Source organism: Emiliania huxleyi (assembly GCF_000372725.1).
Source record: "Emiliania huxleyi CCMP1516 unplaced genomic scaffold EMIHUscaffold_10, whole genome shotgun sequence".
Taxonomy (NCBI): domain Eukaryota; phylum Haptophyta; order Isochrysidales; family Noelaerhabdaceae; genus Emiliania; species Emiliania huxleyi.
The window spans coordinates 735,206-760,704 of NW_005202427.1; the positions used below are offsets into that span (position 1 = coordinate 735,206).

The 25,499-nt window shown below is 66.1% G+C and overlaps 4 protein-coding genes across 4 annotated transcripts; 1 reads left to right on the forward strand and 3 right to left on the reverse strand.

Moving 5' to 3' along the window:
- Positions 1-3,982: 3,982 nt before the first annotated feature.
- On the reverse strand, positions 3,983-4,820 carry EMIHUDRAFT_351274 (hypothetical protein). Its single transcript, XM_005793674.1, has 2 exons — positions 4,439-4,820; positions 3,983-4,362 (listed from the first exon to the last, which is right to left on the reverse strand). The coding sequence occupies exon 1, from the start codon at positions 4,731-4,733 to the stop codon at positions 4,440-4,442; it is 294 nt and encodes a 97-aa protein (XP_005793731.1). The 5' UTR covers positions 4,734-4,820; the 3' UTR covers positions 3,983-4,362; position 4,439.
- A 5,350-nt stretch (positions 4,821-10,170) lies between these two features.
- Positions 10,171-16,293, reverse strand: EMIHUDRAFT_199605 (hypothetical protein; the record flags this gene model as incomplete). Its single annotated transcript, XM_005793675.1, has 14 exons — positions 10,171-10,454; positions 10,558-10,635; positions 10,742-10,822; positions 10,929-11,009; positions 11,116-11,320; positions 11,735-12,630; positions 12,707-12,832; positions 12,898-13,233; positions 13,313-13,519; positions 13,596-13,958; positions 14,024-14,167; positions 15,810-15,877; positions 16,012-16,201; positions 16,228-16,293. Coding segments are annotated over 14 exons (3,125 nt in total), but the record flags the coding sequence as incomplete, so codon positions are not given.
- A 209-nt stretch (positions 16,294-16,502) lies between these two features.
- EMIHUDRAFT_97529 (hypothetical protein) lies at positions 16,503-21,375 on the forward strand (the record flags this gene model as incomplete). The annotated part of the gene is made up of 4 exons (XM_005793676.1): positions 16,503-17,063; positions 17,354-17,590; positions 18,395-18,594; positions 19,089-21,375. The coding sequence occupies 4 exons, from the start codon at positions 16,503-16,505 to the stop codon at positions 21,373-21,375; spliced, it is 3,285 nt and encodes a 1,094-aa protein (XP_005793733.1).
- A 2,928-nt stretch (positions 21,376-24,303) lies between these two features.
- On the reverse strand, positions 24,304-25,193 carry EMIHUDRAFT_433305 (hypothetical protein). Its single transcript, XM_005793677.1, has 2 exons — positions 24,866-25,193; positions 24,304-24,795 (listed from the first exon to the last, which is right to left on the reverse strand). The coding sequence occupies exons 1-2, from the start codon at positions 25,165-25,167 to the stop codon at positions 24,423-24,425; spliced, it is 675 nt and encodes a 224-aa protein (XP_005793734.1). The 5' UTR covers positions 25,168-25,193; the 3' UTR covers positions 24,304-24,422.
- Between the last annotated feature and the right edge of the window lie 306 nt (positions 25,194-25,499).

Genomic DNA, 25,499 nt, shown 5'->3' on the forward strand with positions numbered 1-25,499 from the left:
CGCGACGGCGCGCAAGCGGCCGATGATGGCCAGAGACCCGGCGTCAAGCGCCGACTCGACGGCGAGCTCGCGAGCGCGCGCGTCGGCGTCGACGACGCCAAAGGAGGCGACACCATTATGGTGGACGCCACGCACATGGCCGCTGCGGCGGCCGCCGGCACCGACAGCACCACGAAGCGCCTGCTGCACGTCGCGCTCGCGGCGCGCGACGGCACGCACATCCCTGACATCAAAAACAAGACGGCGCTCGTGGACTTGCTGCTGGTGCTCCTCAAAAAAATCCCCGCCGCCGCATAACTGCACTCCAAGTGCTCCAAGTGCCGCCCTCTTCGCATTCGCCCTTTCTGCCGCCCCCCTTCCCGCCGCCCCCCTCTCGGTCGCCTCCATCTCCGCCGCCCCCCTCGCCGCCGCCGCCGCCCTCCCCTCCGCCGCCCCCCTTCGCCGTGCCATGGCTGTGCGGGGCGTCCGTGCTGCTGACGGTCGCTGGCGGAGCAAAGGTCGGGACGGCGCCAGCCAGGTCAGCGTGCTTGCTGGACCTGGTGCGAGGTGTGACGGCAGAGGCGGCCAACGGCGAAGAGCCGCCACCGCCCCCTCTTGCGGGCTGGGGGTGGGCAGTGCTGGCGGCGCCGTTGCTAGCCTCGTTGGTGGCGCTGTGCAGCTGGCTGGCCCGGATTGCGCGAACATGGATGTCACAGGCACGCTGGAGGATGCCGAGCGCAGCGGTTGCCCCCTCACCGCCGGGGAGCCCCCCGGAGCACGCGGGAGCCTCCTCGACCGCAACGGACCACGGCACGATGCCGAGTCTCGTCGACGTTGTCGACGTGGAGGATGGAGACGAATGGCAAGTCGTGCGAGGCTTCGCGGCGGCACGGCCAGCTAGGGACCCTTGACGCCCTCCTGGAGTACGCAAAGGGTGCGGTGCGGCACGCCGAGGACCTCGTGGGGCCAGAGAGACTCGAGGGGATCACGAGGGCGTCGAGGAGGAAGCTGCTCCACTTCGAGGGACGGCCGGAACTTGCGAGACAGGCGAGGCAGCTAGTGCAGATGGTGCTGCCGCACGTTGGCCTGGCGGACGAGCCGATCGGCGTCGTAAGGGACGACGGCAGCGTGGCGGGGGTCAGTTTGATCGTGACCCTGCCGGGGGCAGAGCAGCAGCCGTCTCACCTGGACGCGGACGTAGAAGACGTCCACTCCGTTCTCGTGCCCCTCAACCAGCGGCGGCTCCACGTCGTGTCGCGGCAGGAACCGATCATGCTCGGACCGGGCGACGCCCTCGTCTTCAACGCGGGCAAGCTTTGCCACGGCGGCGACGGGCTCGACCTGGGCGAGGACGTGAGAGTCGCACTCTTCGCATACGTGGGAAACGGTGTCACCGTGGAGGTCGTGACGCAGAACTTCGAGTGCGAGTGGGGGTCGCTGGCGCAGTGGGCGCGAGCCCTGCGCCCATGGAGGGGTTGGTTGCGGCGCTGCGGAAGCTCAAGGACGAAAAGGTGGGAGAGGTGATCACCGAGTTACACGGCCGCCTGCTCACGGGGGACGCGGCACAGCGGCCCAGGCTCGGGGCGGGGGCTGCGGTGACGGTCCTGCGCAGCCTCGGGCGGGTGGCGGGGCGAGTGGCGTCGCCTCCGGTGCTGGCTGCGGTAGGAGCGGCCGCACATTGCTCGGTACCCCCCCTGCACTTCTAAGCCCGTCCCTGCTGCTAGGGGGGGGGGTCTGACCCCCCAGCCCGACCCCCCCAGCAGCCGAGCGCACTGGACCCAGCTCCCGCCTCCCGCCGCCCCCCCTCCCGCCCCCTCGGCTCGTGTTTGAGCGGTACGCTCGAGGCAGTTGTGTTCACCGCGCCTTCGAGCCCAATACACCTTCGTCGTGTCGAGTGCTGGCGTTTTACTAAAGACTTGTGACCATGGTGAGTCTATCTTGTACTACCACACAACACTCGGTGTCAGAGCGTCGCGCCTTCATCAATAGTCTCATCAGCGAGTGATTGCTGGCCTGTGGCGTATGACCTCGCACGGATATCACCAACGACGAGCATGCGAAGATATTGAGCACTATCCGATGGACTTGTACAGCCCGCTGTGCTCTCCGCTGTGCCACGGCGTATGATGGGCTGCGAGAGCCGTATCTTCCCTCCTTGACGCAGAGGCGCCGCGAGGCACGAGAGGCGTAGAAGAGAGGCTGGCGTGCCCCGCACCGCCCGGTTGGCAGTAGGAGGCCCCGCCGGTGAGACCACTGATTTTGATGCCGACCATAAATTCTCGCAACTCGAACGCATGCTACTTACAGCTGCTGTCTGTACACAGAGATGCCAGCACCCCCCACAGGCAGAGCGCTGCTGCTGGGGGGGGGGTCCCGACCCCCCCAGCAGCAGAGCGCTGCTGCTGGGGGGGGGGGGTCCGAACCCCCCAGCAGCAGAGCGTGCTGCTGGGGGGGGGGTCGGCCATGGGCTTAGGTGTGCAGGGGGGGTACCGAGCAGTGTGCGGCCGCTCTAGAGGCGGGGAGGTGGCCATCCGAGGCGCCCACCATGCTGTACAGCGCGCGGCTGGCGGTGGCGGTCGCGGACACGCTCGACCGCGTTGGGCCACCCTCGCGTCCACCGGCCGGCAGAGCACCGCTTGGGCGACTCAGACGGCCCGCCCGACCAGCGCGTTCGATCGTGCCGCCCCCACAGCGTCAGTGGCGTGCGTGGGGTGGCAGGCGGCGTCAGCGCAGCCCCTCGTGGGGGTGCCCACCGCTCTCCTCTCACCGCTCCCCCCCGCCCGTGGCACCCCACACACTCGTCCCTCCTCAGGGGCGCAAGGCGGCACGGCACGTTCAGCGCTTGCCTCGGCCCACCTCGCCTTCACGCCCGCCACCGCGACCAAGGAGGTGGCCTCGGCGGCCCAGATGAAGCCCGTGCGGCTCGTTTGGGAGCCGCATGCCGTCCCTCTCTCGCCGGCGCTGCTCACCACGCCCAAGCCTACGCCGAGGAACCCGTCGCGCCCGTCGCTCACGAGCTGGTGGCTCGCATCGACCGAGCCGTCCAGCTTTCTCACGCCCTGCCCACGATCAAATTCGAGACGACCAACATCCGACCACAAAAAAGGCCCGCGCGTGCTGCGCGGGCCGGCGAGCGACTAGCGAGCCAACCTGCTAGTATGGGACAAAAGCGTCGAAAATGTCCCAAAAAAGCGTGTCTCGAGTTTGTTGCAGCTCCGCAGCCTGCGCGCGCTGCCGGGTCGCACCGCTTGCTGGATACACGCACTCCCTGGGTCCCAGGGAGTGCGTGTATCCAACTGGAGTGAGTAGGCTCGACGCCGTACTCGAGATGGAGCTGCAGAAAGTACGCCGCCGAACGTGCCATCGAAGGCGTCCCGGCGGAGGTGATGGAGTGTGAGACCTGAGGCTGCGGAGGTGACGCCTGAGGTACCGGCCCGTGCACAGCGACTCAGCCGGCGACCGCCACGGGCTCAGACGAGACTTGTCGACTCGTTCCGGCTCAGCTTCACCGTGGTCATCGGGCGTCTGTCGACGTCAGGACCACCCATACAGCTCGCGGGTTTGAGGTCGCAAGAGCCAAGATGGTGGCGTTTGGACATCCCAACCATCACACAAGACAGCCTGTAGGTGATGGCGGGACGGCGCAGTGTTTGTGGCACTCGGCAGTAGGCACCCGCGGCACGGCCCCGCTGTCGGCTCTCGCGGGCTGCAGAACCGGCCCCAGAAGGGGACGTTCCGGGCGAGTGTGGCAGCTCCTTCGCTAGTATGGGCACCCTCTATCATAGCACTACTGATCCTGGTCATTAGAGCTGCCAGGGATAGCGTCAGGAAACCCCTCATATTTGAGACATCGTGTCCCATATACTCGCACAACATGCCGTGTGTGGAGAAGTTTACCTTACCTTACCTTACCCTTGGCCCGTCTCGACCATGGCTGATGAACTCAATTGACGGCCAAGAGCCAATAAATGATCAACTCATATATTCATTAACTCCCTGCCGTTTTCTATACATGTAGCTGCGCAGATACAGATCCCGACTGTTCACAGTGGGGATGAGAGAGAGTCGTCTCTAATATGTTAGCTCGTCGTTACGAGGAAGCCTCAGCATGTTACATGCCAACGCAGCGCACTCCTGGAAGTGGGGAGCGCGTCCAACCCTTGCCGCTTGAGCCGAACTGCAAGTTGCTCGTCACCTCTACACCTGCTCCACCTCTGGCACCTGCTCCAGCTGCGAATCCTCCTCGGTAACGACTGGGTCGGACGTCGTCGAGCCGCGAGGCACGGTAGTGAAGCGCCCGATATTCGAAAGCGAGTCGCGGATGCTCGAGCGAGCGCTCACCGGGGTTGCGCCCAGAGCCTTGGCCAGCAGCACGAGCGACACCTGTGAGACCGGGGGTGCAAGATCAGTCGCTTCAGGAGGCGGGCGCTGTGGCAAAGGTGCCGCCGGGGGAGCGCACCTCATGGTGCAGGCCGGGGAAGCAGGCAATGGCGAGGGCGTTGTAGAGCCCGGCGTTGATGAGCTCCTGCGGCGGCGGGAAAGGGGGGCATGGAGCGGGCGGGACATAAAAGATCGACCGCTGATCGGCAGCGTTCCTGCGGCGTGGTCTCAAAAAACTTGGCGAACTCACAGCCGCCGCGGTCGAGGTCGTTCTCGTGCGCCATGACGATCTTCAGCCTGTCCTGGCGCGCCTGCTTGACCTGCTCGGCCAGCCGCTCGTCGGACCAGGTGTCGGCGTTCAGATAGAGCAGCATGTGCGTGGCGTCGCCCGCCTCCTCGGCGGTGGAGACGGTGAGACCGGAGAAATTGGTGGCGAGCTCGGTGGCCAGCTCGTCTGCGCCCTCATCGAACGGCGAGGCCCAGAGCACGACGGACTTGGAGAAGGAGATCGGCTGGCCCTGGACCTCGCCCGGGATGAAGAGCGGGAGGGAGGTCAGGTTCAGGTAGTGTGGCGAGCAGAGGAGGAGCGCCTGAGGGTAGGTGCGAGGGGGCGGCGGTCAAGGTCGAGGCGACGGCAGAACAGCTGCAGGGAGTCGTCCGTGGCGGCACCTCGGAGATGATCTTAAGCGAGACACGCTGATACTCGTCGATGCGGTGCCACGTCGTCTGCGCCCACCCACTGTCAAAGATCTCCGGCTGGAGGACCTCCGGGCACTGTGCTCGCAACTCCTGCAGTCGTGCAGCGACGGTGTGCGTGAGTGAGTGCTGGCGTGCGGCGGCGGCGGCGACACCGCCCCTCAGAGCCGTGTGTGGCGAGAGCAATCCCCGCAGGGTCATCGAGCTGGGGGCGGGCGGGGAGCGCCTGCAGCGTCCCGCCGCCCTTGGCCGGGTCCGCCTCTTGCACGAGGACGAGCGGCTTCCTCTTCTCGAGCGACGTCTGAATCTCGCGCAGGCAGTTCTGCAGGCAAGGAGCGCACGAGTAGTCGTGGGCGACACAGCGAGGCACTCTCGGAAAGGGAGGGGCTGGGGGAGTGCCTTCGAGCGGAAGTAGCCCTTCGACAGGAAGAAGAGCATGACCTGCGTGCGGTCAACGTAATCCTCCAGCGACCCGATGTCCTTCAAATCGTCCACATCGAGGAAGATCTTGATGCCGGGGATCAAGAGCTTAAGCTCATTCTTGATGACCGCGACGGCGTCTTGGCCGGTGGACCTATTCGGGGAGTGGCGGGTCGTCTGGCGGGTTCCTACGCCGCGTCTCCCTCTGACCACAGGACTGACCAGATGTGCGAGAGGAAGAGGTGCCACGTGAGGCCGTCCACCAGAGCCAGCTCGGGGGGCTGCTTGGTTGAGACGAGGCGAATCGTGGGGACCTTGGCAAGGCGGCGGATGGCGATGATGGTACCCACGAGAAAGATCAGGAGCGCAGCCGCAGCAAGGACGAGCATCCAGTTCACCAGTCCATTCTCAGACCTGAAGCCGAGGACGGCGGAGGCCGACTGCCCCGGCTCGTCCCCGGGGAATCGCAACTCGATGTTGAGGAAGATGGTGGTCCAGCTGGCACCGAGGAAGAGGAGGAGGAGGACGAGGCTGGTGGCCTGCAGTGCGAGCCGCGTCCGTTGGGCTCAGAGTGGACTGCAGTGGCAAGTGCGTGTGTGGGGTGGGTGATGGACTGGCGACGGCGATCCAAGCGTGTGCTGAGAGCTGCAGCACAAGCAAGCGCAAAGGGCGTGTGGGATTGGGCGAAGGGCGCACCACGGCGAGGATGTTGTCCTCGAACCGCTTGTAGGGCTGGACCAGGGCGATCGCGACGGCGTAGCACGAACACACGAGCACCGCCACGACGAGACGAACAAAGGAGTCCTCCTCCTCGGCAACCAGCAGCACGAAGCCCGTCAGAAAGAGCTTGCGCGCCAGATCGGCCGCCTCCCACCAGTACCAGTTCCTTTTGTACTCCCGGTGAAGGAAGGCGGTGGCCTTCGTCAGCGCGTTCGGCGACTTGGCCTGCAGCGGCTTGTAGCATGCGAGAAGAAGGGCCGAGTAGAGGACTAGCGAGCCGACCGGCCAGATGACGACGAAGCCGATGGCGAGTCTCGTGATGGAGTCGTGCTCGTCGGTGCCGCACTCGACGCTCGCGTCCTGCCGCATGTACTCGACCAGAGCGAGCGTCTCGCCCGGCGCAGAGGTGGTGTAGCCCTGCGCACGCACATCGACACAGCTAAGGGTTTTTTTGGGGGGGGGAGGGGGGGGGCTTGTTTGTTAGTTGTGGCTAGCACCTGGCACGACCACGCGCGCAAGATCGTGGCGCTCACAGACGGCACGAAGAGAAAGATGAGCACGAGACCCGCCGGCGTGAGGTCGAGGAGGCCGAGCGCCACCTCTGCAGGCCATGAAAAGACCGCCGCATCGTCAGTTTCGGCCAGCGCCGTCGGTGGCTCCGCAGCTGAAGACGATGGTGGCTCCTGCAGCTGTGCTTCGCCACCGAGAACGTTGCTTGTCGCGCCGTCGACCTCGGAGCCGCTCTCGCAGCCAGCCCCTCGCCGAGCACGCCGCCAGCGAGCACAGAGCCGCAAGACAATGCCAGCAAAGAGGAGCAGCGCGATGACGCCGATGGGAGAGATCGCGACGGCGACGAGCCGGGACTTGTGCGGCAGGCACTGCACCGGCAGCACGATGCCCGACCAGTCGATGAAGACGGCTTCGGCCAGCGCCTCCGTCCAGCCCGTGTACCGTTCCGGCAGCCGCGCCGAGTAGGTGGTGGAGAGGACGAGGCAGACCTGGTAGAAGCCAAACAAGATCTTGAACTTGGGGATGAGGCCGATTTTGTAAATCGCGTCACCGGTGCGGTCGGCGATGCGCAAGGGAAGTCCGATGAAGCGCTCCTTCCTCCACTCGGTTTGCCCGCGCTGAACTGAGTACGCCAACGCCACGAGGCCAAACGCGACGCAGAGGCCGAGGGCGGTGCCCGCCATGCGCCCCGCCGCCGTGCCGACAGCGACGCACTCGTTGCAGGCGGCGCCGTCGGCGTCCAGGTAGTGGTTCGGCTCGCGGCAGAGCTGGCACTCGGGGCCGGCGAAGGCGTCTGCGCAGTAGTCCAAGCCGGCCTCCTGCACCCTCCGACCGCTAGCCTCTCCCGGATCAACATTGCCGACACACCGCGCCTGGCCCGCCTGGCCATCCCCTCCAAAGGCGCGGCACTCTGTGAGCTCGGCGCTGGAGAAGCTGGCGCGCCAGAAGCCGGGCGGGATGCCGAGGGTCTCGAGGGTCGTGCCGACCGGGCACGCGGCGTCCGATGGGCATGGCTTGCAGTAGTCGGTCGGGGAGGAGAAGACGTCGGCCGGGTCGGCGCTCGCCTTCAGGTAGAATCCCGCCTTGCAGACGGAGCAGGTGACGCTGCCAGTGCCGCTAGCAAGAGGGTAGGGGCAGGGGATGCACTCGCCCTGGCCCTCGTTGGCGGAGTAAGTGTCGGCAGCGCACTCGTCGCAGGAAGAGCTGCCGGCGCCGGAGGACGTGCCGCGAGGGCACCTCTCGCAGATGCTCTGTCCGGCGAGGGCGGTGAAGGTGCCTGGCGCGCAGTCGATGGCGTCATCAGAGCCGGTCGGGCAAAACGTGCCGGCCGGACAGGTGATGCAGTCGTCCTTGCTCGTCATGAGGTCGAGGGAGGCGTTGATGCGCGTCCCGGCGGGGCAGGGAAGCGGCGCAGAGGCGCCCTCGGCGCAGTAATGGCCCGGCACGCACGCGATGCAGTTGGTGGCGCCGCTCGAGTCCTGATATTCGCCGGCGGGGCACTTCTGGCAGATGCTCCGTCCGGCGAGGGCGGTGAAGGTGCCCGGCGCGCAGTCGATGGCGTCATCAGAGCCGGTCGGGCAAAACGTGCCGGCCGGACAGGTGATGCAGTCGTCCTTGCTCGTCATGAGGTCGAGGGAGGCGTTGATGCGCGTCCCGGCGGGGCAGGGCAGCGGCGCAGAGGCGCCCTCGGCGCAGTAATGGCCCGGCACGCACGCGATGCAGTTGGTGGCGCCGCTCGAGTCCTGAGATTCGCCGGCGGGGCACCTCTGGCAGATGCCCTGTCTGGCGAGCGCGGTGAAGGTGCCCGGCGAGCACGGCGTCTGCTCGGTGGAGCCGGTGGTGGCGAAGTAGCCCGGCGAGGCGTCGGTGCACTCGCTCGCGTCGGAGAGGTTGGTGGCGCTCGAGTAGCTGCCAGCCTCGCACGGCAGCGCCGCCGCCGCGCCAACAGCGCAGTAGCCGCCCGCCTCGCACGGCTTGCACGCCGTCTGCGCCTCCGCGTCCTGGTACGTGCCGCCGGCGCAGGGCGTGCACTCGCCCTGCCTGGTCTCGTTCGTGTACGACCCCTTGGTGCACGCCGTCTGCTCGGTGGAGCCGGTGGTGGCGAAGTAGCCCGGCGAGGCGTCGGTGCACTCGCTCGCGGCGGAGAGGTTGGTGGCGCGCGAGTAGCTGCCCGCAACGCACGGCAGCGGCGCCGACGCGCCCTCGGCGCAGTAGCTGCCCTCCACGCACGGAAGGCAGCCCGTCGCGTTCGACTCGCCCTGGTACGTCCCGCCCGCACAGCTGGCGCACTCGGAGAGGCCGGCCGTGGCGGCGAAAGAGCCCGGCGAGCACTCGGAGGGCGGCGCCGCCCCGCCGCCGCACGACGAGCCGGCGGGGCAGGGAAGGCACTCGGGGTCGCCGCTCCGGTCGGTCAGCCTGGCGTACGTGCCCGCCTCGCACTGCGCGTCCAGCTCGCGCGACGACCCCACCGGGCAAAACTTGCCGGGAGCGCAGCGGACGCAGGCAGCGGCGGCGGGCTCGCTCTGGTAGTAGCCCTGGCCGCACAGCTCGCAGGCCTCGCTGCGCGCCTTGGCGGCGAAGCTACCCTCGCGACACGGCGTCTGCTCTGTGGAGCCGGTGGTGGCAAAGTGGCCCGGCGAGGCGTCGACGCACTGCGAGGCGGCGGTGAGGTCCGTCTTGTCCGAGTAGGTACCCGCGTCGCAAGGCAGTGGCGCCGACGCGCCCTTGGCGCAGTACCGTCCCTTCTCGCAGTCGCGGCAGGACGTCGCGCCCGTGTCGTTCTGGTAACGGCCCGCAGGGCAGTCCGTGCACTCACTCAGCCCGGGCTCGCCGCCAAACGTCCCAGCACGGCAGCTCGCGCAGGTCTCGCTGCTGTTTGCGCCGGTGATCGGGCTAGAGGTACCGGGGGGGCACTTCTGACAGGCATCTGGTGAGCTGCTGCCGATCTTCTCGTTGTACCTCCCCGCAGGGCAGGGTGTGAAGCCGCCACCGCAGTCATCTGTAGCCTTGCAGTATCCACCCGCTTCACACGTGTCGCATGCCGTCTGTCCGCGCTCCGCCTGGAACTCGCCAGCAGGGCACTGCATGCACGCAGCCTGGCCGGTGAGGTTCTGGTACTGCCCTGCGGCACAGTCGAGGGGCTGGATGGTGCCTGCATTCGGGCAGAAGCGTCCCGCGGGGCAGTCGGTGCAGCTGGTGGCATTGAGCTGATCGGCGAACGTGCCGGGAGGACACTCGTCGCAGGGACGGTCCGTGCCGGCTGTGGACTGGCTCGTCCCCGGAGAGCAAGGGAGGCACGACTCGGCACTGGCTGCGCCAATCACGGGCATGTAGAAACCCGGAGCACACGGGAGCGGTTCCGCGGTGCCCTTGGGACAAAAGTGGCCTCGCTTACACGCACCATCGCAGGAGGAGTTGGTGAGGCCGCTCCTGTTCCCATAGTAGCCAGCAGGGCAGAGGTTGCACTCGGGGACGCTGAAGTCGCCAAAAAAGGAGCCCTTGCGCGGCATCCAGCTGCCCAAGCGGCAGTCCCAGTTTATCGGCGAGATGACTACTGCCTGTATCGTGGCACCGTCGTTGTCGTCGCCAGCGGTGTTGCCGGTGAAGGAGGCGGCGCTGATCGAGGGGCGTTGGCGGAGTCCGTCCAGGTACAGCACCGAGCCGGACATTCCCGCTCTGTTGTCGATGAAGTCGACACCCGCGATGGAGAGGGACTCGCTGTTCGTCGCGTAGACGACGCCGCCCTCCTTCTGTTGCGAGGAGAGAGCGGGGTGAGGCAGCCGTGGCCCTCTACATTTCTCGCCCCGCTGCCGTGCGGCGCTGCAGGAGTGCGGCTAGCTCTACGCGGCGCACATTAGCAGAGCAGCCCGTCACGGCCGAGCCGATTATCGAGACCGCACCGCTGACATACGCGTGGACGACGCCGCCTTTCTGCGGTTGCGAGGAGAGAGCGGGGTGAGGCAGCCGTGGCCCTCTCCATCCCTCGCCCCGCTACCGTGCGGCGCTGCTGGAGGGAGGCTAGCTCTACGCGGCGCACCCAAGCAGAGCAGCCCGATACGGTCGAGCCGCTTATCGAGACCGACCCGCTGTTCTGAACCGTGTCGACGACGCCGCCGTGCTGCGGTTGCGAGGAGAGAGCGGGGTGAGGCAGCCGTGGCCCTCTCTATCTCTCGCCCCGCTACCGTGCGTTGCTGCTGGAGGCCGGCTAGCTCTACGCGGCGCACAGTGCCAGCCGAGCAGCCTGTAACGTTCGAGCTGGTTATCGAGACCGCACCGCTGCTAGACGCGAGGACGACGCCGCCGCCCTGCGGTTGCGAGGAGAGAGCGGGGTGAGGCAGCCGTGGCCCTCTCCATCTCCCGCCCCGCTACCGTGCGGCGCTGCTGGAGTGCGGCTAGCTCTACGCGGCGCACGTATTCAGCAGAGCAGTCCCTCACATCCGAGTCGATTATCGAGACCGCACCGCTGACATACGCGTAGACGACGCCGCCGGACTGCGGTTGCGAGGAGAGATCGGGGTGTGAGGCAGTGGCCCTCTCCATCTCTCGCCCCGCTGCCATGAGGGGCTGCAGGGAGGCGGCTAGCTCTACGCGGCGCACATAGCCAGCCGAGCAGTCTCTGACCGTCGAGTCGATGATCTCGACGTCACCTGCGCCGTCCGCGTACACAACGCCGCCGTAGTCCCCCATCCCGTTGACGAGGTTCAGCCCCCGCAGGGTGAGGCTGCAGCCGCCCGAGAGGTCAAAGAGCCCGATCTGTCCCCGGCCGTCGAGCGTCGCGCCCTCGCCGCTGCTCGCGACGGTCACCTTGATGTCGGAGGAGCAGCTGATCTGGCTGCCCAGCTTGAAGTCTGCCCTGGGCGGCAGGTAGATTGAGACGTCGGCTTGCGAAACAGCAGCCTCCGCGATCAGGGAGCGGAGCTTAGCCTCGCTCGACGCGGCGACAAAGTCCGGGGAGAGCGGCGGCAGAGGCGACAGAGGCGGCGGCGACGGAGAGGACGGAGAGGACGGTGGGAGGGGGGCGAGGATGAACGTTTTGCTGGTGCCGGAGGATCCGGAGTCGAGCGTGAACGTATAGCCCGCACCCTTCCACTCGTTGCCGGTCCAGCCGTCGTCGTACGAGTCGTACATGTCGAGCGTGCACTCGCCGGGCGGCGCGGACAGGGTGCGAGAGTAGGGGGCCCCTCCACTGCCGATCAACGCGCCGCTGCACACCAGAGTCCACGACACCTCGGACGGGTAGCTGCCGCCACCCACAGTGACCTGGAAGTCGATTGAGCCAGACGTGTGGTCTGATGGTGCACATGCCAGTGGGAGCAGCGCGGCGAGAATCAGCAGCCACGCGCCACGCCTCGCCCCCGTCCGGCACCGCACGAGGCGCCCCGAGCTGCTCCTCCGCACCGAGGGCAGCACGCCGCCGCACGCTCCGAGCAGCACGAACAAGGCGGCCCAAAACTGACAGCGCTGCTGGGTGCGGACGGGCGCGGAAGAGGAGGGTCCGCTCATGAAGGGAAAGTGGAACGGGGAGGGCAGGTCGATGGAGAGCTTGTCGACCGGCGCGTTCGCGGGCGGCTTGTCGGTCTTGGAGCGCTCGTCGGTGAGTGCGTGGTGAGGCTCCGCATGCCACGCAACGGGGGCGGCGCAGCGTGGCTGCCGGTCGGCGCACACACGTGAGACGGAGGAGATATCGGACTGGACCGAGTTCGAATCGGAGATCTGAGCGGCACGGACCTCTGCAGGCCATGCCGGCTCCGCGTGAGCGTCGGCGGACCGCATCTCGGGCGACGTGCCGTTCACGGGCAGGACGGTTTCGCGAACGATGATCCCCGATCTGCTGCTGTAGACGGGACCGATAGAGTCGATCTCGGGCTCGCCCTTGCGCTCCATGGTGTTGCGCGAGGCCGGGGCGGTCTCCAAATCGGCCACAACCTACACGCCAACAACAGGCACAATCCGGAACCGGATTACAAAGCTCGCACATAGAAACAGCCAGAGGGGCGCTCACCGGCTGCTTCTCGTAAAGGTCCTTGACGGACGCCGGCGGCTCGCCAATTAGGTGCAACGGCTCGCCCACCGCCTCTTTGATCGCTTCCATCAGTGCTTCCCACGAGGGCCCGTCCTCGTGTCCGCCCTGAACGGCGCGCGGGCTGTTAGTCGCGAGCTTGCGGATACTAGCACGCGCGAGCGAGCGCGCACCGGGTGGTTGGCGGGCGCGCTGTCCGACGACACGATGGCTGCAAACGAGCTGGTGTCGTTGCCGCCAACCTCGCAGAATCCGTTGGGCGATGCCGGCGTGAACGGCTTCGCGACGGTTGCGGGAGGCGATGTCGGCCACGGGGAGTCGTACCGCTGCGAGGAGAGAAGCGCGGAGGTGGCAGAGCACGAGGAGTGCGCAAACGCGGCTCCGAGGCAGATCAGCGCGAGGATGCCAAAGAGGCGGAGCAAGTTGTAGGACTTTGACCACGGGAACCGGCCGGCGGCAGAGCCCTCGGGCGTGGTATTCGTGGTCGTCTCGACGTCGACCGTCGCGCCCTGAACAAGAGGGCGCGAGACTGGCCGTGTGAGAGCGGCGAGCGAGGGAGGAGGCCGCATAAATGCAGGCGGCGCGCACCGAGTCTGCGGTCGGCGGCGTGGAGCCGCCGGTCACCTTGCCGGTGCCACCGAGGATGCCCTCGTTGCCGTCCGTTCCGAGCAGGGCCCCGAACCTGTTCTTGCCGCCGACCGGGGTGATGCTCTTGGTGCGGACGATCGGGGCGGACGCGCCCTTGCGCCCGTTCTTGCGGCGCGGGTTCGACGGGGTGGTCCAGTCGGCGATGCCCTGCGCGCGCGCAAACGGTGGGTGCGTCATAGTTGGGGCTCCGCGTGTGCACCGCAGCGTGCGAGCCGAGGCGCACCGAAGGGGCGGGCTCCTCCGCTGGAAACTCCTTGGTCGACGGCAGCGTCTCGCCGCCGGCCGCCGCCGGCTTGACAGCCGTGGCAACTTTGGCGACCGGCTCGAGCGCCGGGCCGTTCTTGGTGACGCCGTTGGGGGCCGTCGGTGGGTCGGTCGAGCGCGCGAGCTTGGACCAGAAATCGGCGTTCGCGCTCGGCGTGTGGGCGGAAAACATGGCCTTGGCCCGGTCCGAGTCGACAGTCTCCGCGGCGGTCGCCCCTTCCGCGGCCAGATCTTGCTTGAGGATGCTCTCGTCGAGGGCGGTCGCCGCGCCGGACACGGCCACGGTGTCGTCCTCAACGGGTGCGTTCTTGGCGCCGCTCGCCTGTCGGCGAGGGAGAATGGGGAGCGTGCTGGGAGAAGGGTGGAGATCTGCGACAGCAAGCGCACACGCAGCGCCTTGGCTACGAGGGGCGGAGGCGACTTCGGCGCGGAGAAGAAGACGACCTTGATGCTGCCGTCTTCGGCCGGCATGATGCGGGCCTTCACTTCCGTCTTGTTCTCTGACATGTTGTTGATCAAGTTCACTCGTACCTATGATCGGGGTGTGTGTGATATTCACGCTCGGGCGCCGGGGGGAGGGGGGCGCTCCAAATTTAGGTCAAATTCCGTCAATTAAAATTAATTGACGAAACTTGATGACAATCTCGGGCAATCTCGGGTGGCGCATCAGAACGAGCGATAGAGCGCCTCCACAAAGAGGTGCGGAAGTGTCATACCGGTCTCGGAAGCGATCTCGGGTAATCTCGGCGGGCAATTATTAAGCTAATTGACGAAATCTCGGGGTGATCTCGTCAATTTAGTCAATTTGTGACCAGTCAATCTCGCCCCAGGGCAGATCCACGAATTTCGTCAAAGTTCCGTCAATTATGTCAATTGACGAAATCTCGGCTCAATCTCGCTCAATCTCGGCTAATCTCCTGCTCTGATTGCTGCACATCGTGTTCCGGGCCACCAGTGCTGCTTCTCTCTGCTCCGAGAGCGTCTTTGAGGGGGGGAATCGAGAGGAAGGGGGGCTCAAGAGGGCCGCACCTACTCGCAGCGCACGCAGCTTGAGGCCCGGCACCAAGGACACCGCGGCACGCCCGTCTCGCCCACGTTGTTTTGGATCTGCGAGAGCGCAGGAGGCGGCGAGCGAGCGTCAGAAGCATAAAATGGGACGAGCACGGCGCGGGCTTGTTTTGGGGGTCGCGGGGGCGCAGTAGGCATGAAGGCGCTTCGCGGCTGCGCGCTGGGCCGTCGCTCTGCCCGCGATCCGGGTGTGCGCCAGATTCGTGTCGCTCGAGCCTCGGAACGAGCCGCGCGCGGGGCGTTTGCAGCAAGGGGGGCACTGGCACGAGCGCGCTGCAGCGCATGGGATGGGGGGCGAAGCGGCCGGGCACGCTCGCGCAAAGGCCAACACGCGCCGCGTCGCGCGGGGCGCGGGGAGAGGGAGGGACTGGGGAAACCTGAAACTCCGTCGTCTGATCGAAGGGTGTCCGTCTAACGTGCAGTATCCAGGCGCCGTGGCATCGTTGAGCTTCGGTGTGGAAAACATTCGCAACAATCTCGAGGTGGATATCCTTTGGCGGCGTTGGGTAGCGAGGATTGATGTGACAAAGTGAAGGGCATGCCCTGCCAACCGACCTTGACCTGCTGTGAGGGGTTTGAGTGACCCGAAAGATGGTGAACTATGCCTGGGTAGGGTGAAGCCAGAGGAAACTCTGGTGGAGGCTCGTAGCGATACTGACGTGCAAATCGTTCGTCGAATCTGGGTATAGGGGCGAAAGACTAATCGAACCATCTAGTAGCTGGTTCCCTCCGAAGTTCCCTCAGGATAGCTTGAACGCAACGGTTTTGTCAGGTAAAGCGAATGATTAGAGGCCTGTGGGCTGAAACAGCTTGCACCTATTCTCAAACTTCAAATGGGCAAGAGGTCCGGGATGCTTGAGTGATCCCGGGCGGCGAACGGCGCGTTCAAAGTGGGCCATTTTTGGTAAGCAGAACTGGCGATGCGGGATGAACCGAACGCCGCGCTAAGGTACCCAAGTGTCCTCTCATCAGATACCACAAAAGGCGTTGGTACCTCCAGACAGCAGGACGGTGGCCATGGAAGTCGGAACCCGCTAAGGAGTGTGTAACAACTCACCTGCCGAAGGTACTAGCCCTGAAAATGGATGGCGCTCAAGCGGACCACCGATGCGCGGCCGCCGGCGCGAGCGCGAGGCGCCGGCGAGTAGGAGGGCGCGGGGCTCGCGGCGCAGCCTTGGGCGCGAGCCTGGGTGAAGCGGGCCCCGGTGCAGATCTTGGTGGTAGTAGCAAATATTCAAATGAGAACTTTGAAGACTGAAGTGGAGAAAGGTTCCGTGTGAACAGCAGTTGGACACGGGTGAGCCGACGATCAAGCGTCCCGAGCGGCGAGAACTCGAATGACAGTAGCTCGCCCAGCGCGTCGAAGGCCTTGAGCCGAATGGCGCAGGCGATCGGGTGATGGCAGCATGACGTCGGGTTCTCATCCGCGACCTTCGTCTTGGGCGCCCTCTTCTTCTTGCCGCCTGCTGCGCCGAGTGCTGCTGCTGTTGCCGATTCCTCGCAGCGGCTCGCGAGCGCTCCACCTCCTTGCGCACGCGCTTGCTCTCCGCCGCCCTCCGCTTGTGGAACTCGCGGAACTCGCGCTCCATCCGACTCTGGCCTCGTCCTCTCCCTCTGCCGCGCTCCCGTGGCCCGGTGCCTCATCCGCCTGACCCGCGGCATCCTCGTCGTGCTCGGAGAGCATCCAGGAAGCCGTCTGGTGAGGTGGTCGAGCCGCTGGGTGCGACGGCCCTCGGCATTATGGTGCACAACAGGGCTGTTTGGCGTCTCGCGGGCAGGGGTTGGGCGTTGCGCGCACATGAGGAGCCATGACTTCGTCTACTGCGAATTCTTACAGCAGGCGCAGCGGCGGTACACCTCCGGCGTACACCATCGCAACTGGCTCGCCCTCGCCGAAGCCTTCGTCAGCGAGGCATCCCGGCGGGGCGGCCGCTACAAGACTGGCAGGTGCAAGAACCACAAGTGCTGGCGCGAGGCGATTCGGTTCGTCGCAGTCAGCCAGGAGGGGGCTGGCGCCTTCCTGAATGCGATCCCCATGCGGGATGATATGAAGATGGAGACGTGGGCGATGCGCATTACAGTTCAGCGCCGCCTCGGCCTCCCGCTCGATGTTGCCTGCCAGGCGGTGGAGGCGGGCAAGAAGGCGCCAAACGGCAAGCCGCACGAAGAACTCGGCGATGCCGCAATGGTCAACCCGCGTGCGAAGCACGCGACAAGACACAAATACCTGCGCAAACGACTCGTCAAGACCCTTCGCTCGGCGTGGGGCATGCTCATCGAGATGGAGCCGACTGCACACCTCAGTTACAGTAACCCAAAACAACCTGACGTGGCGGCGGCGAACATCGGCAAAGGGCATGTGCGCCTCGTTGGCGACTTGAAACTTACGAGCTCGCTTGCGTGCAAGGGTGGCGATCGGCTCGGCTGGAAGGGGGCTTTTGTCGCCTTCGGCAACACCGAGCGGGCGCTGCTCGACTTAGTGTTAGGGCATGCTGCATGGCCGCGGCCGGAGGGGGGGGGGGAGGGGGGGGGGAGGGGGGGGGGGGAAACCGAAGATGCAAAGGCGGAGGCGGCGGCGGCGGAAGAGGAGGAGGAGGAGAGTGAGGGGGAGGCGGAGGCGGGGCACCTGTGACGGCCCCCTACGAGAAGGGCGACTACCGGTTCGCGCGGGAGAAGAATTGCGACCTGCGTTTGCTCGACTTCGAGACGTTCGGCGGCTTCGGGAACGGCGTCCGCAAAATTCTTCGGCAGGCGGCGGACCAGCTGAGTAACAAACTTTCGCACGCTCAGCACCTCGATGAGGTCACATGGACCACCAAGAACTGGCACGGGCTGCATCTGCAGCGCTTGTCTGTCGTTCTCCACACCGCCGTGGCGTGGCAGACGGTGAACGAGCTAGCGTGCGGGACAGCGGCATTGATGTGCACGGTGCTAAGTGCATTGCCGCTCTTAACGGAGTCGCTTAGGCGGCTCCGGTGGTGTGCCTGTCTGTGATAGTACTAGCACGCGCCAGTTCGCACCTGTGTCGAGCCTGTCTGCTGTGAGAGAGACTTATTTTGTTTACATTCTTCTTTTGCACAACACCTGGTGTACCTGTGTTAGTGCCAGTGCGCGCCAGTCCCGTGCCCAGTGTTGTGCGAGGGAGCTTTGTTGTAAAAATTTTCTTCTTTTTTTGAGAGCGCCTTCGTTGTTAATAATAAGACAGACAGACGGACACTTGCTGTAGCCACATGACACGCACACACACACACTCACACCGCACCGCACCCCGCACCCACGCCCCCCCCCCGCCTCGCCTGAGTTGGAAGGAGATGGGAAGCTGGAACAGCCCGAGGAAAGGAGCGAAACAAACACGTATGGGAGGTTGAAATCGTGCACCACGCTGCCCGGCGTTTCTCACTTTCCGGGACAGCCCCGCCCTTTCGAGGCAGGAAAGTGGTGGCTACCCCGTACGTCCAGCCCACTACGACCCCCTCGCCGACCGCCCGGACTAAAATTCTTCTTTTGATCAAGACGCCAGCCTCTTACGAACATACCCGTAGGTGAACTGCTGACAGGATTTTGATAAAGAGAAAGCGGATACGAAACAAGAACACAACGCAATCTCTCACATGACAAGCGATCCCACGTCAGCGATTGTGGGGACTACATGATTACACGAAGGGTGGGGGGGGCCGTCCGCAGAGCTAGGCGGCGCGGGCACCCCCCACTGGGGCCGAGCGTAAGAAGCCGTTTGCCGCTTGCTTGTTCTTGATCCAGTTGGTGCGCATCTTGCGCGCCTGCTTGTTGATGTTGTCGGCGTCGCCCGCCACCGCCGCCATGGAGATCTGCTGCGTGTGGTGGACGACGAAGGAGGAGGCGCTCGCCGACGCCGCCCCGTACTCCGTCCGGTCCGTCTTGCTGCCCGCCGCCTCCTTGGCGAACACGTGGAGAAACTGCTTGGTGGGCGGTGCAATGCCACCCAAAGTCTCAACGAGCACCAGCCGCGTTATGGCTTTCTTGACCCACTTCGCGTCGTAGTACTGCGCCCCCGTCCACTTCCTTGACCCATTCTTCTCGACCCATCCGTCTCCATACGCATGGTCTTTGACCCATCCCTTTCCAGTCGAGTGGTCGAGCGGCCCGTCCACCTGCCGGCCACGCTCCTTGCACCCCACGACCGCCGTCAACGCCTTATCCAGCGTGTTTCCAAACCCGTATGGCCAACCGATGCCACATTGCCACCCTTTTCCCACGAGCCTCTCCCCGACGTCGTGGACTTTCAAGAAAGAAAGTGTAACCTTCGGGGCTCGCCCGGCTCCAAGATGCGCCGCAGCCGCCGCAGCCGCAGCACCTCGACCCCGTCTGCTGGCGAGCCCGCTGCGAAACGGCGGCATGCCGGCAGGGCGGCTGCGGACGGCGGTGCTGCGGCGGCAGCGGTGGCCGATGTCGAGATTGAGGATGCCGACGCAGCGTTGGCGGCGGCGGCCGACGGCAGCCATGTCGAGCGCGAGGACGCCGACCAAGTTGCCGGTGAGGCTGAGCGGGAGTCTCATCCCGCCAACCGGCCGCGGCGCGCTTCCAGCCGAGCAGTCAGCAGCGCCAGCGAGGGCAGCCGACCCGTGCCAAGGGTGGTCCTCAAGCTTGCGGGCTTCGAGGAGTGGGCTGCAGCGCGGGTGGGCGGACGCAGCGGCCAGGGCGTGGCCTCGACGGCGATGGTGCCGTTCGAGGCCCACCCCGAAGAGGGGGAGGGGGAGGAGGAGGAGGAGGAGGAGGAGGAGGAGGAGGAGGAGGAGGAGGAGGGCAGGCAGGTGGAGGGCGGGGCGGCGGCCGAGCGGCTCGCGCCGCGCTGGAGCGTGCCTGTGGGTCCGAGCTGGCGTGCGTACGGCAGCTTCGAGGACGCGGGGCAGGACGTGGTCCACCGCGGCGGGCCCCTCGACCCGGCCACGCCTCTGCCAATCGACGGCGGCGCTCCCGAGGCTGCGAGCTTCTGGCGCGGCGGCGGCGGCGGCGGCGGGAGCGGCGGCGGCGGCGGCGGGAGCGGCGGCGGCGGCGGCGGGAGGAGCGGCGGCGGCGGCGGGAGGAGCGGCGGCGGCGGCGGGAGAGGCGGCCGCCAGCCGCATGCCGGGCGGATGCACTGCTGGCACCCGGTGCCGTCGGGCGTGTATGCGCACGTGCTCGACCAGTGGCGCGACTTTCGGCGGGCGAGCGACGCGCATCTCGGCAGCGGCGCGAGGGAGGGCGCGGCGAAGGCAGCTGCGGGGCGGGGGGCGGCGCGGGGGCGCGACGGCCCTCCGCCCAACCTGTGGGAGTGCGTGTCCGAGGAGGAGCTCGGCGGGGTGGTGGGGCCGGCGGAGGGTCCCGCCGAGTCGGACGGGGCCCTCCGCCGGCCGCAGCATCCCGACCCGCAGCAGCCCGAGCCAGCCGGCTCCGCCTCCGCCGCCGTGCGGGCGGCATACGCGCCGCGCTGCGAGCCGCGCTGCGCGCCGCGCTGCGAGCCGCGCGAGAGGGCAGCCGCCGCCGCGACGCGGACGGCGCCGGCGGCGGACGCCCTCCTCCTGGCCGCACCGCAGAGAGACCACGAGCTGTCGGCGGTCTTCGAGCAGGCCGCGCAGTGGAGCTCGAAGGGCGTTGTCTTCAAGGCGCTCTCCTCGTTGCAGTACCTGAAGCAGCAGAAGCAGCAGCAGCAGCAGCGCGACGAGCCGCTCGCCGACGACACTTCCTCGCCGCTCGCTCTCCGCCACGCGCCGCCGCCCGCGCCGTCGTCCGCCGCCGACCTCGCCGCCGCGCGCCGCGCGACGTACCTAGTCGCGCCGCCGAAGGGCGTGGCGGCGGGCGGCACGTTTCTGGCCGAGGTGGCGGGGCGGCGCCTCCTCCTCCGCGTGCCGGCGGCGTGGCGGGGAGGGGGCCTCGCGATGCGGCTGCCGCCGCTGCAAGAGGACGGCGCGGCCGACGTGCCGCGTGTGCCGCAACTCGACGCCGCGCGCAGCCAGGGCCCCGCCGCAGCCGCTGCAGCCCCCTCGTGCGCCGGCGACACGTTCGAGGCGCGCGCGGGCGGCAGGTCCGTCGCGGCCGGCGGGCTGGTGATGTCCGCCCTCCCCGCCGGCGAAGGGCGCGCCGCCGAGCTGGTGGCGGTGCCTCTGCACGCGCCGCTCGCCGCCGGGGGCTCGGTCCGCTTCTCGCCCGCCCCGCTGCCGCACCCGCTGAGCGAGCCAATCGGCACTGGCCGCCTGCCCGAGCCGGTGGCCGCCACTTCCGCGGTGCACGCGGGCCAGCAGCGCGTGGCGGTCAAGGTGCCGGTGGGCGGCAGCGGAGTCGGCAGCGTCCTGCTCGTCCGGGTGCCGCCCGGGTGCGGTTCACGGCAGGATTGCGAGCCCGTGGCGGGCGGCAGCGCGCCCACCCTCGCCGCCCTCGTCGTCCCCAGCGCCGGCTGCACCAACCTGACCCTCCTCTGCTCGCCGGGCTGGGGAGACGCGCCCGCCGGCGCCACGCACAGCCCGCAGCCCTCCTACTTCGAGGCGGAGGTGCCCTTGCAGTCTAAGCCCGGCGAGTGGCTCCTCGCGAGCGCGGGGGACGGCCGCCTGGTCAGCTTCACGGTGCCGAAGGAGCTGCCCGCAAGCAGGAAGGTGGTGGTGCAGGCGGAGGCCTCGGCTGCACCCGCGTGGCGCGGCAGGTGCGCGAGGGCCGTCTGAGCGGAGACCGCCCGCCGACCTATCTCTCTCTCTCTCTCTATGTGGTCTCTCTATGAATGTGCGCATCTACTTGCCGGATGCCGCCATGATGTTCCTGTGTAATGATTGTGTAAAGCCGTGCTGTGTACCCTTCAAATTCAGATCACCTAAAAATGGTACCTGGAACGCCCGGCTGACCGGAGAGGATAACCAGAAACCACGGCGCGGGGTGGGTCGGAGGGGTGTGCGAAAAGGCTCACTCTGTACCTCAGTCCTCACGCTCCTTAACTTCACTCACACTGCTGCTAGTTTCTTTTATCAAACATCCATTACGTACGCATTAGGAATCCTTCCTCGCCACGTCAACGGAGCGGCGGCAGCGACTTGTACGCCTCGGTATTCTTAATGGAACCCCAGCAATTGTGACCGTGCACGCTTTGGCAAGCATAACTGTAGCCCCAAAAATTCGTGCTCCACTTGGCGAACTTGCCCGACCGGTCGATTCGGGTCGACATCGGGCAGTATGCCTCCTCGGGCAGCACAAGCACGCGGAGCCGGGGGTGGACCCCCCTAGTCCATTCAAACCACATCATCTCCTGGTCGCCCTGTCGCACTTCGGGCTTGGTGTTCTCCCCCTTATCCGGTCCATCGTCGAGGCGGGTGTGCTGCCGCCAGAGCAGTCGTTTCGCTGCGCCCACAAAGAAGCTGCGCACGTCAGCTGAGGAGCTGTTGAATGCAACGATGCAGCTGCATAGAAGCGGGGCGCTGTGATTAGCGAAGGGTTGCTTCCTTCGGTTTGGATCGAGAGGCGCGGCCACGTCGGCGACTGAAAGTGACTTGGCGAGTAGATTGTGGACAAATGTGGGCTCCATGACGAAGACGTCGCTGTCGAGAAAGAGGGAGCGCTCAAAAGGCGAGAGGAGGTAGGCTGAAAACTTGCCCAGATAGAAGATGAGCATGCCTTCTTGTGCGCGTGCGTTGTACGAGGTTTCGTTCGAGGTGCGCAGGTCATCAATCAGCGCCGCCAGCTCCGGGGCGGTGCGCTCGCCGCGTGTCAGAGGCACATGCAAGTCCCACAGGTGCTGAGCGTTAGCCGCCTCCAGCAGACTGGCTGCCTCGCTGTTATGGACGAGCGCCATGGGGTACATTGGGCTCATTCGTGCACGAAGCAAACGTGCCGCGCCGATGGTCTCGTCAAGCGCGCGGCGCGCCGAGGGGGGGCCACCCTTCCGCTGCTTAGCGACCACTACATTCATGACGACACCAGCGTGCGGAATCGGTGTCTCTGCACCCGAGTGAGAGATTGGTTGGCTTGCAAGACCCGGTGAGCGGGTCGACGTAATCGGGGGTGACGTCGCTGTCCGTGTCGACCGTGCCCTCCTCGGCGTCCGGGATGTTGTCACCATCTGACTCGAGGTCGAGGTAGACGGGGGTGCTTTGCCAGGAGCTGAGCGCCGCGTCGGGCTCTTGCTGGACGCGCTCTTAATCGCATAAGAGCTGTTGCCCGACAAATCGCGCATCGCCGACCACGATTGCAGGATCGTCAGCACAGGCCGAAGGTGTCCATGGGATGCGCGATCCTCGGCAATGGCTCGCTCGATGATGGCGAGGATTGCATGCGCAATTTCATTCCGCATCTCATCGCGCGCACGCTTCTTCCATGCTGTCGGGGCCCGGAGGGAGGCGGGGAGGGGTTGATCGAGGGCAGGGGGCCGTGTGTGGTGGGTGGGGGAGGGGTAGAGGGCGGAGGGGGGGTCCGCCTGTCACGTGCAGGACGGTCGCGCCGGCCTCCACAAGCGCTCGCACGTGCCAATCCCAGCCAAGGCTCGGGGCCCAGCCAAACTTGCGCCAAGGAAAGGTGCGCACATCAAGCGCGCCAATAAGTGCACTAGGATGCCTTGCCATGTATTCGGTAGGCCAAACGCACGACGCGTAGTCCCAGTTGTTCACGCCTTTGCGCCATGAGCCTGTACGCATATAGCGGAGCCAGTCCTTCCCGAAGCTAGTGCCTGGCGGCGCAAGCATAGCGCCATTGTTGAGTTTGCCGGACCACGAGTCGTTGTTTGCTATGTTTGGCCTCCCGTCGGCACGACGCGGAGGTTTGGCACGATCGTGCTCAGTTCCCAACACAAAAACGCGGCAGCGACGATACCTTTGCACGTCCCTGCTCACAACAAACGCGTCACCGTCGAGAAACCAGCCGCCATACTGATGCAACACCATTGCACGATGGGCGTCCGCTTTGTGGGCAGCCAGCTTCAGCTGCTTTGGCAGGGCAGTCTCATCGATGGCCAACTGCTGGAAGCTGCGGTTTGCGAACAGCATGCCGAAACCGGTGCAAGTGGACAATGCAGGCACATCCTTCCCGACGTGGTACTTGATGGCGGAAGGCTGGAGAAAGACCGTGGCCGCGAGCAATGAGAGCAGATCCTGCATTGGCGGGCAAGTCTCTCCGATCCAAATCTTGTGCAAGACGTTGGGGATAACTTCTGCACTTCCTCCGCATAGTGGTGGCGCTGCGTCGGCAAGCAGCGGCATTCGGCGCACGCACGCGGAGCCGTGTGATGTTGCTGTATGCTGATACACAAACTCTCTTTTCTAAATCCCCTCTCTCTCGTTTGTGAGCACTTGAGCACGGCAGGGGTCCGCCAGCAGCTCAAACTCGCCTTCAAACATTAAGCGCGGAAATATCAGCACCGGGACGGCGGCAAACAAAGCTCTCGCCCTATGAAAGTAAATTTAAATGTAGCTGCATGCCTACTCTGGGTGTTCGCCGCCGCTATAAAGGGGGGAAAAAAGTGAGAAGAGGAATGGGGGAGGGGGGGAAAGTGGTGCGTGGTGGGCGGCAAGGGCGGGGGGCGCGGGCGGCCCTCCCCCTCTCTCTCGGCCCTGACAGCTGACTCCACACGACACCCTCCAAGTAAGTAACTCCGCTAAAGCCGTACGACCTCCGTTCTTCCGCCTCTTACAATAACTGCTACTCTTTTTGTGGCCTTGGACAATATCTCGCCCGATCGACTGAACTGCAGCTGAACCGTCTGTGAATCTCAACACGAGACTCCAATGCATTATTGTCTCTCAATCCCGACTCCGGAGCCCCTCCCTTCCCCAATCCACGGACGCGTCCCAACTCGAGGCGCGGGCCCGCGTGGTGCCCGTGAAGCTGCGGCTGCGCCTGAGCCGCAGCCCCATCCGCACGGCGTCCACCCCCTTCCGCACGGCGTCGGCCCTCCTCCCAGACGCCTCCTTGAGCTCGCCAATGATCTCCGACAGCCGTCGCGCCGTCGCGTCAAAGTGGCGTGGCGTGCCCGTCTTGGTGCCGGCCGAGGCGACACGTCGAGGGCCAGCCGAGCGCGGGTCGCCGGCCAAGTCAGCGAGGTCGAAGACGACGCACCTCGGGTCGCCTCGCTCGCGCAGCTCCCGCTTCCACCGCGCCAGCTCCTAAGATTGTCGGGGGCAGGGTTGGTGAAGAGACGCCGCCCGCACGCCCAAGCTGGTCCGGGCGGTGGGCCTCGGTGGCGTGGATGTAGCCAAGCCTCTGGATCTCGGAGAGGGCGGCGTACTGCAGCAGCCCAAAGTTCTGGACGGCCGGCCGCAGGTAGAGGTCGGCGTGCACGTCGCGCGCCTCGTCGCGCTGCCACTGAGCGGGGTCTCGAACCGGGCGGGGTCAAGGAGAGCAGGGTTGTCGAGTCGCGGGGCGCGGGGCGTCTCTGTCGGCGCTCTGCCGTCTCTCTGTCGGCGCTCTGGGGAGGGGCGGGCGGTCATAGCCGCCTCGGACGAGACAAAGGCCAGCTGCGACGCGATGGCCGCCATCGACGGCACGTCGCCCGGCGCCTGCTCGCCGGCGATCCACGCGCGCAGCCGGCGGAGGAGGAAGGAGAGGCCGCCCAGCGAGGCGCCGTAGTTGGGCGAGAGGAAGGGCGTCTCGGAGCGCACGTCGACGGCGATGATGGTCGACGCGCCTAATTAGTAACTAACACTAATTAAACATTAATTAACACTAATTAATTAATTAGCGACGATGGTCGACGCGCCGAGCTCCCGGCGCATCACGTCGGCGGGCAGGTTATTGACGTAGCCGCCGTCGCAGAGCAGATGCACGACCTCAGTGCCGTGCTCGTCGACAATCGCGTCGCAGACGGGTG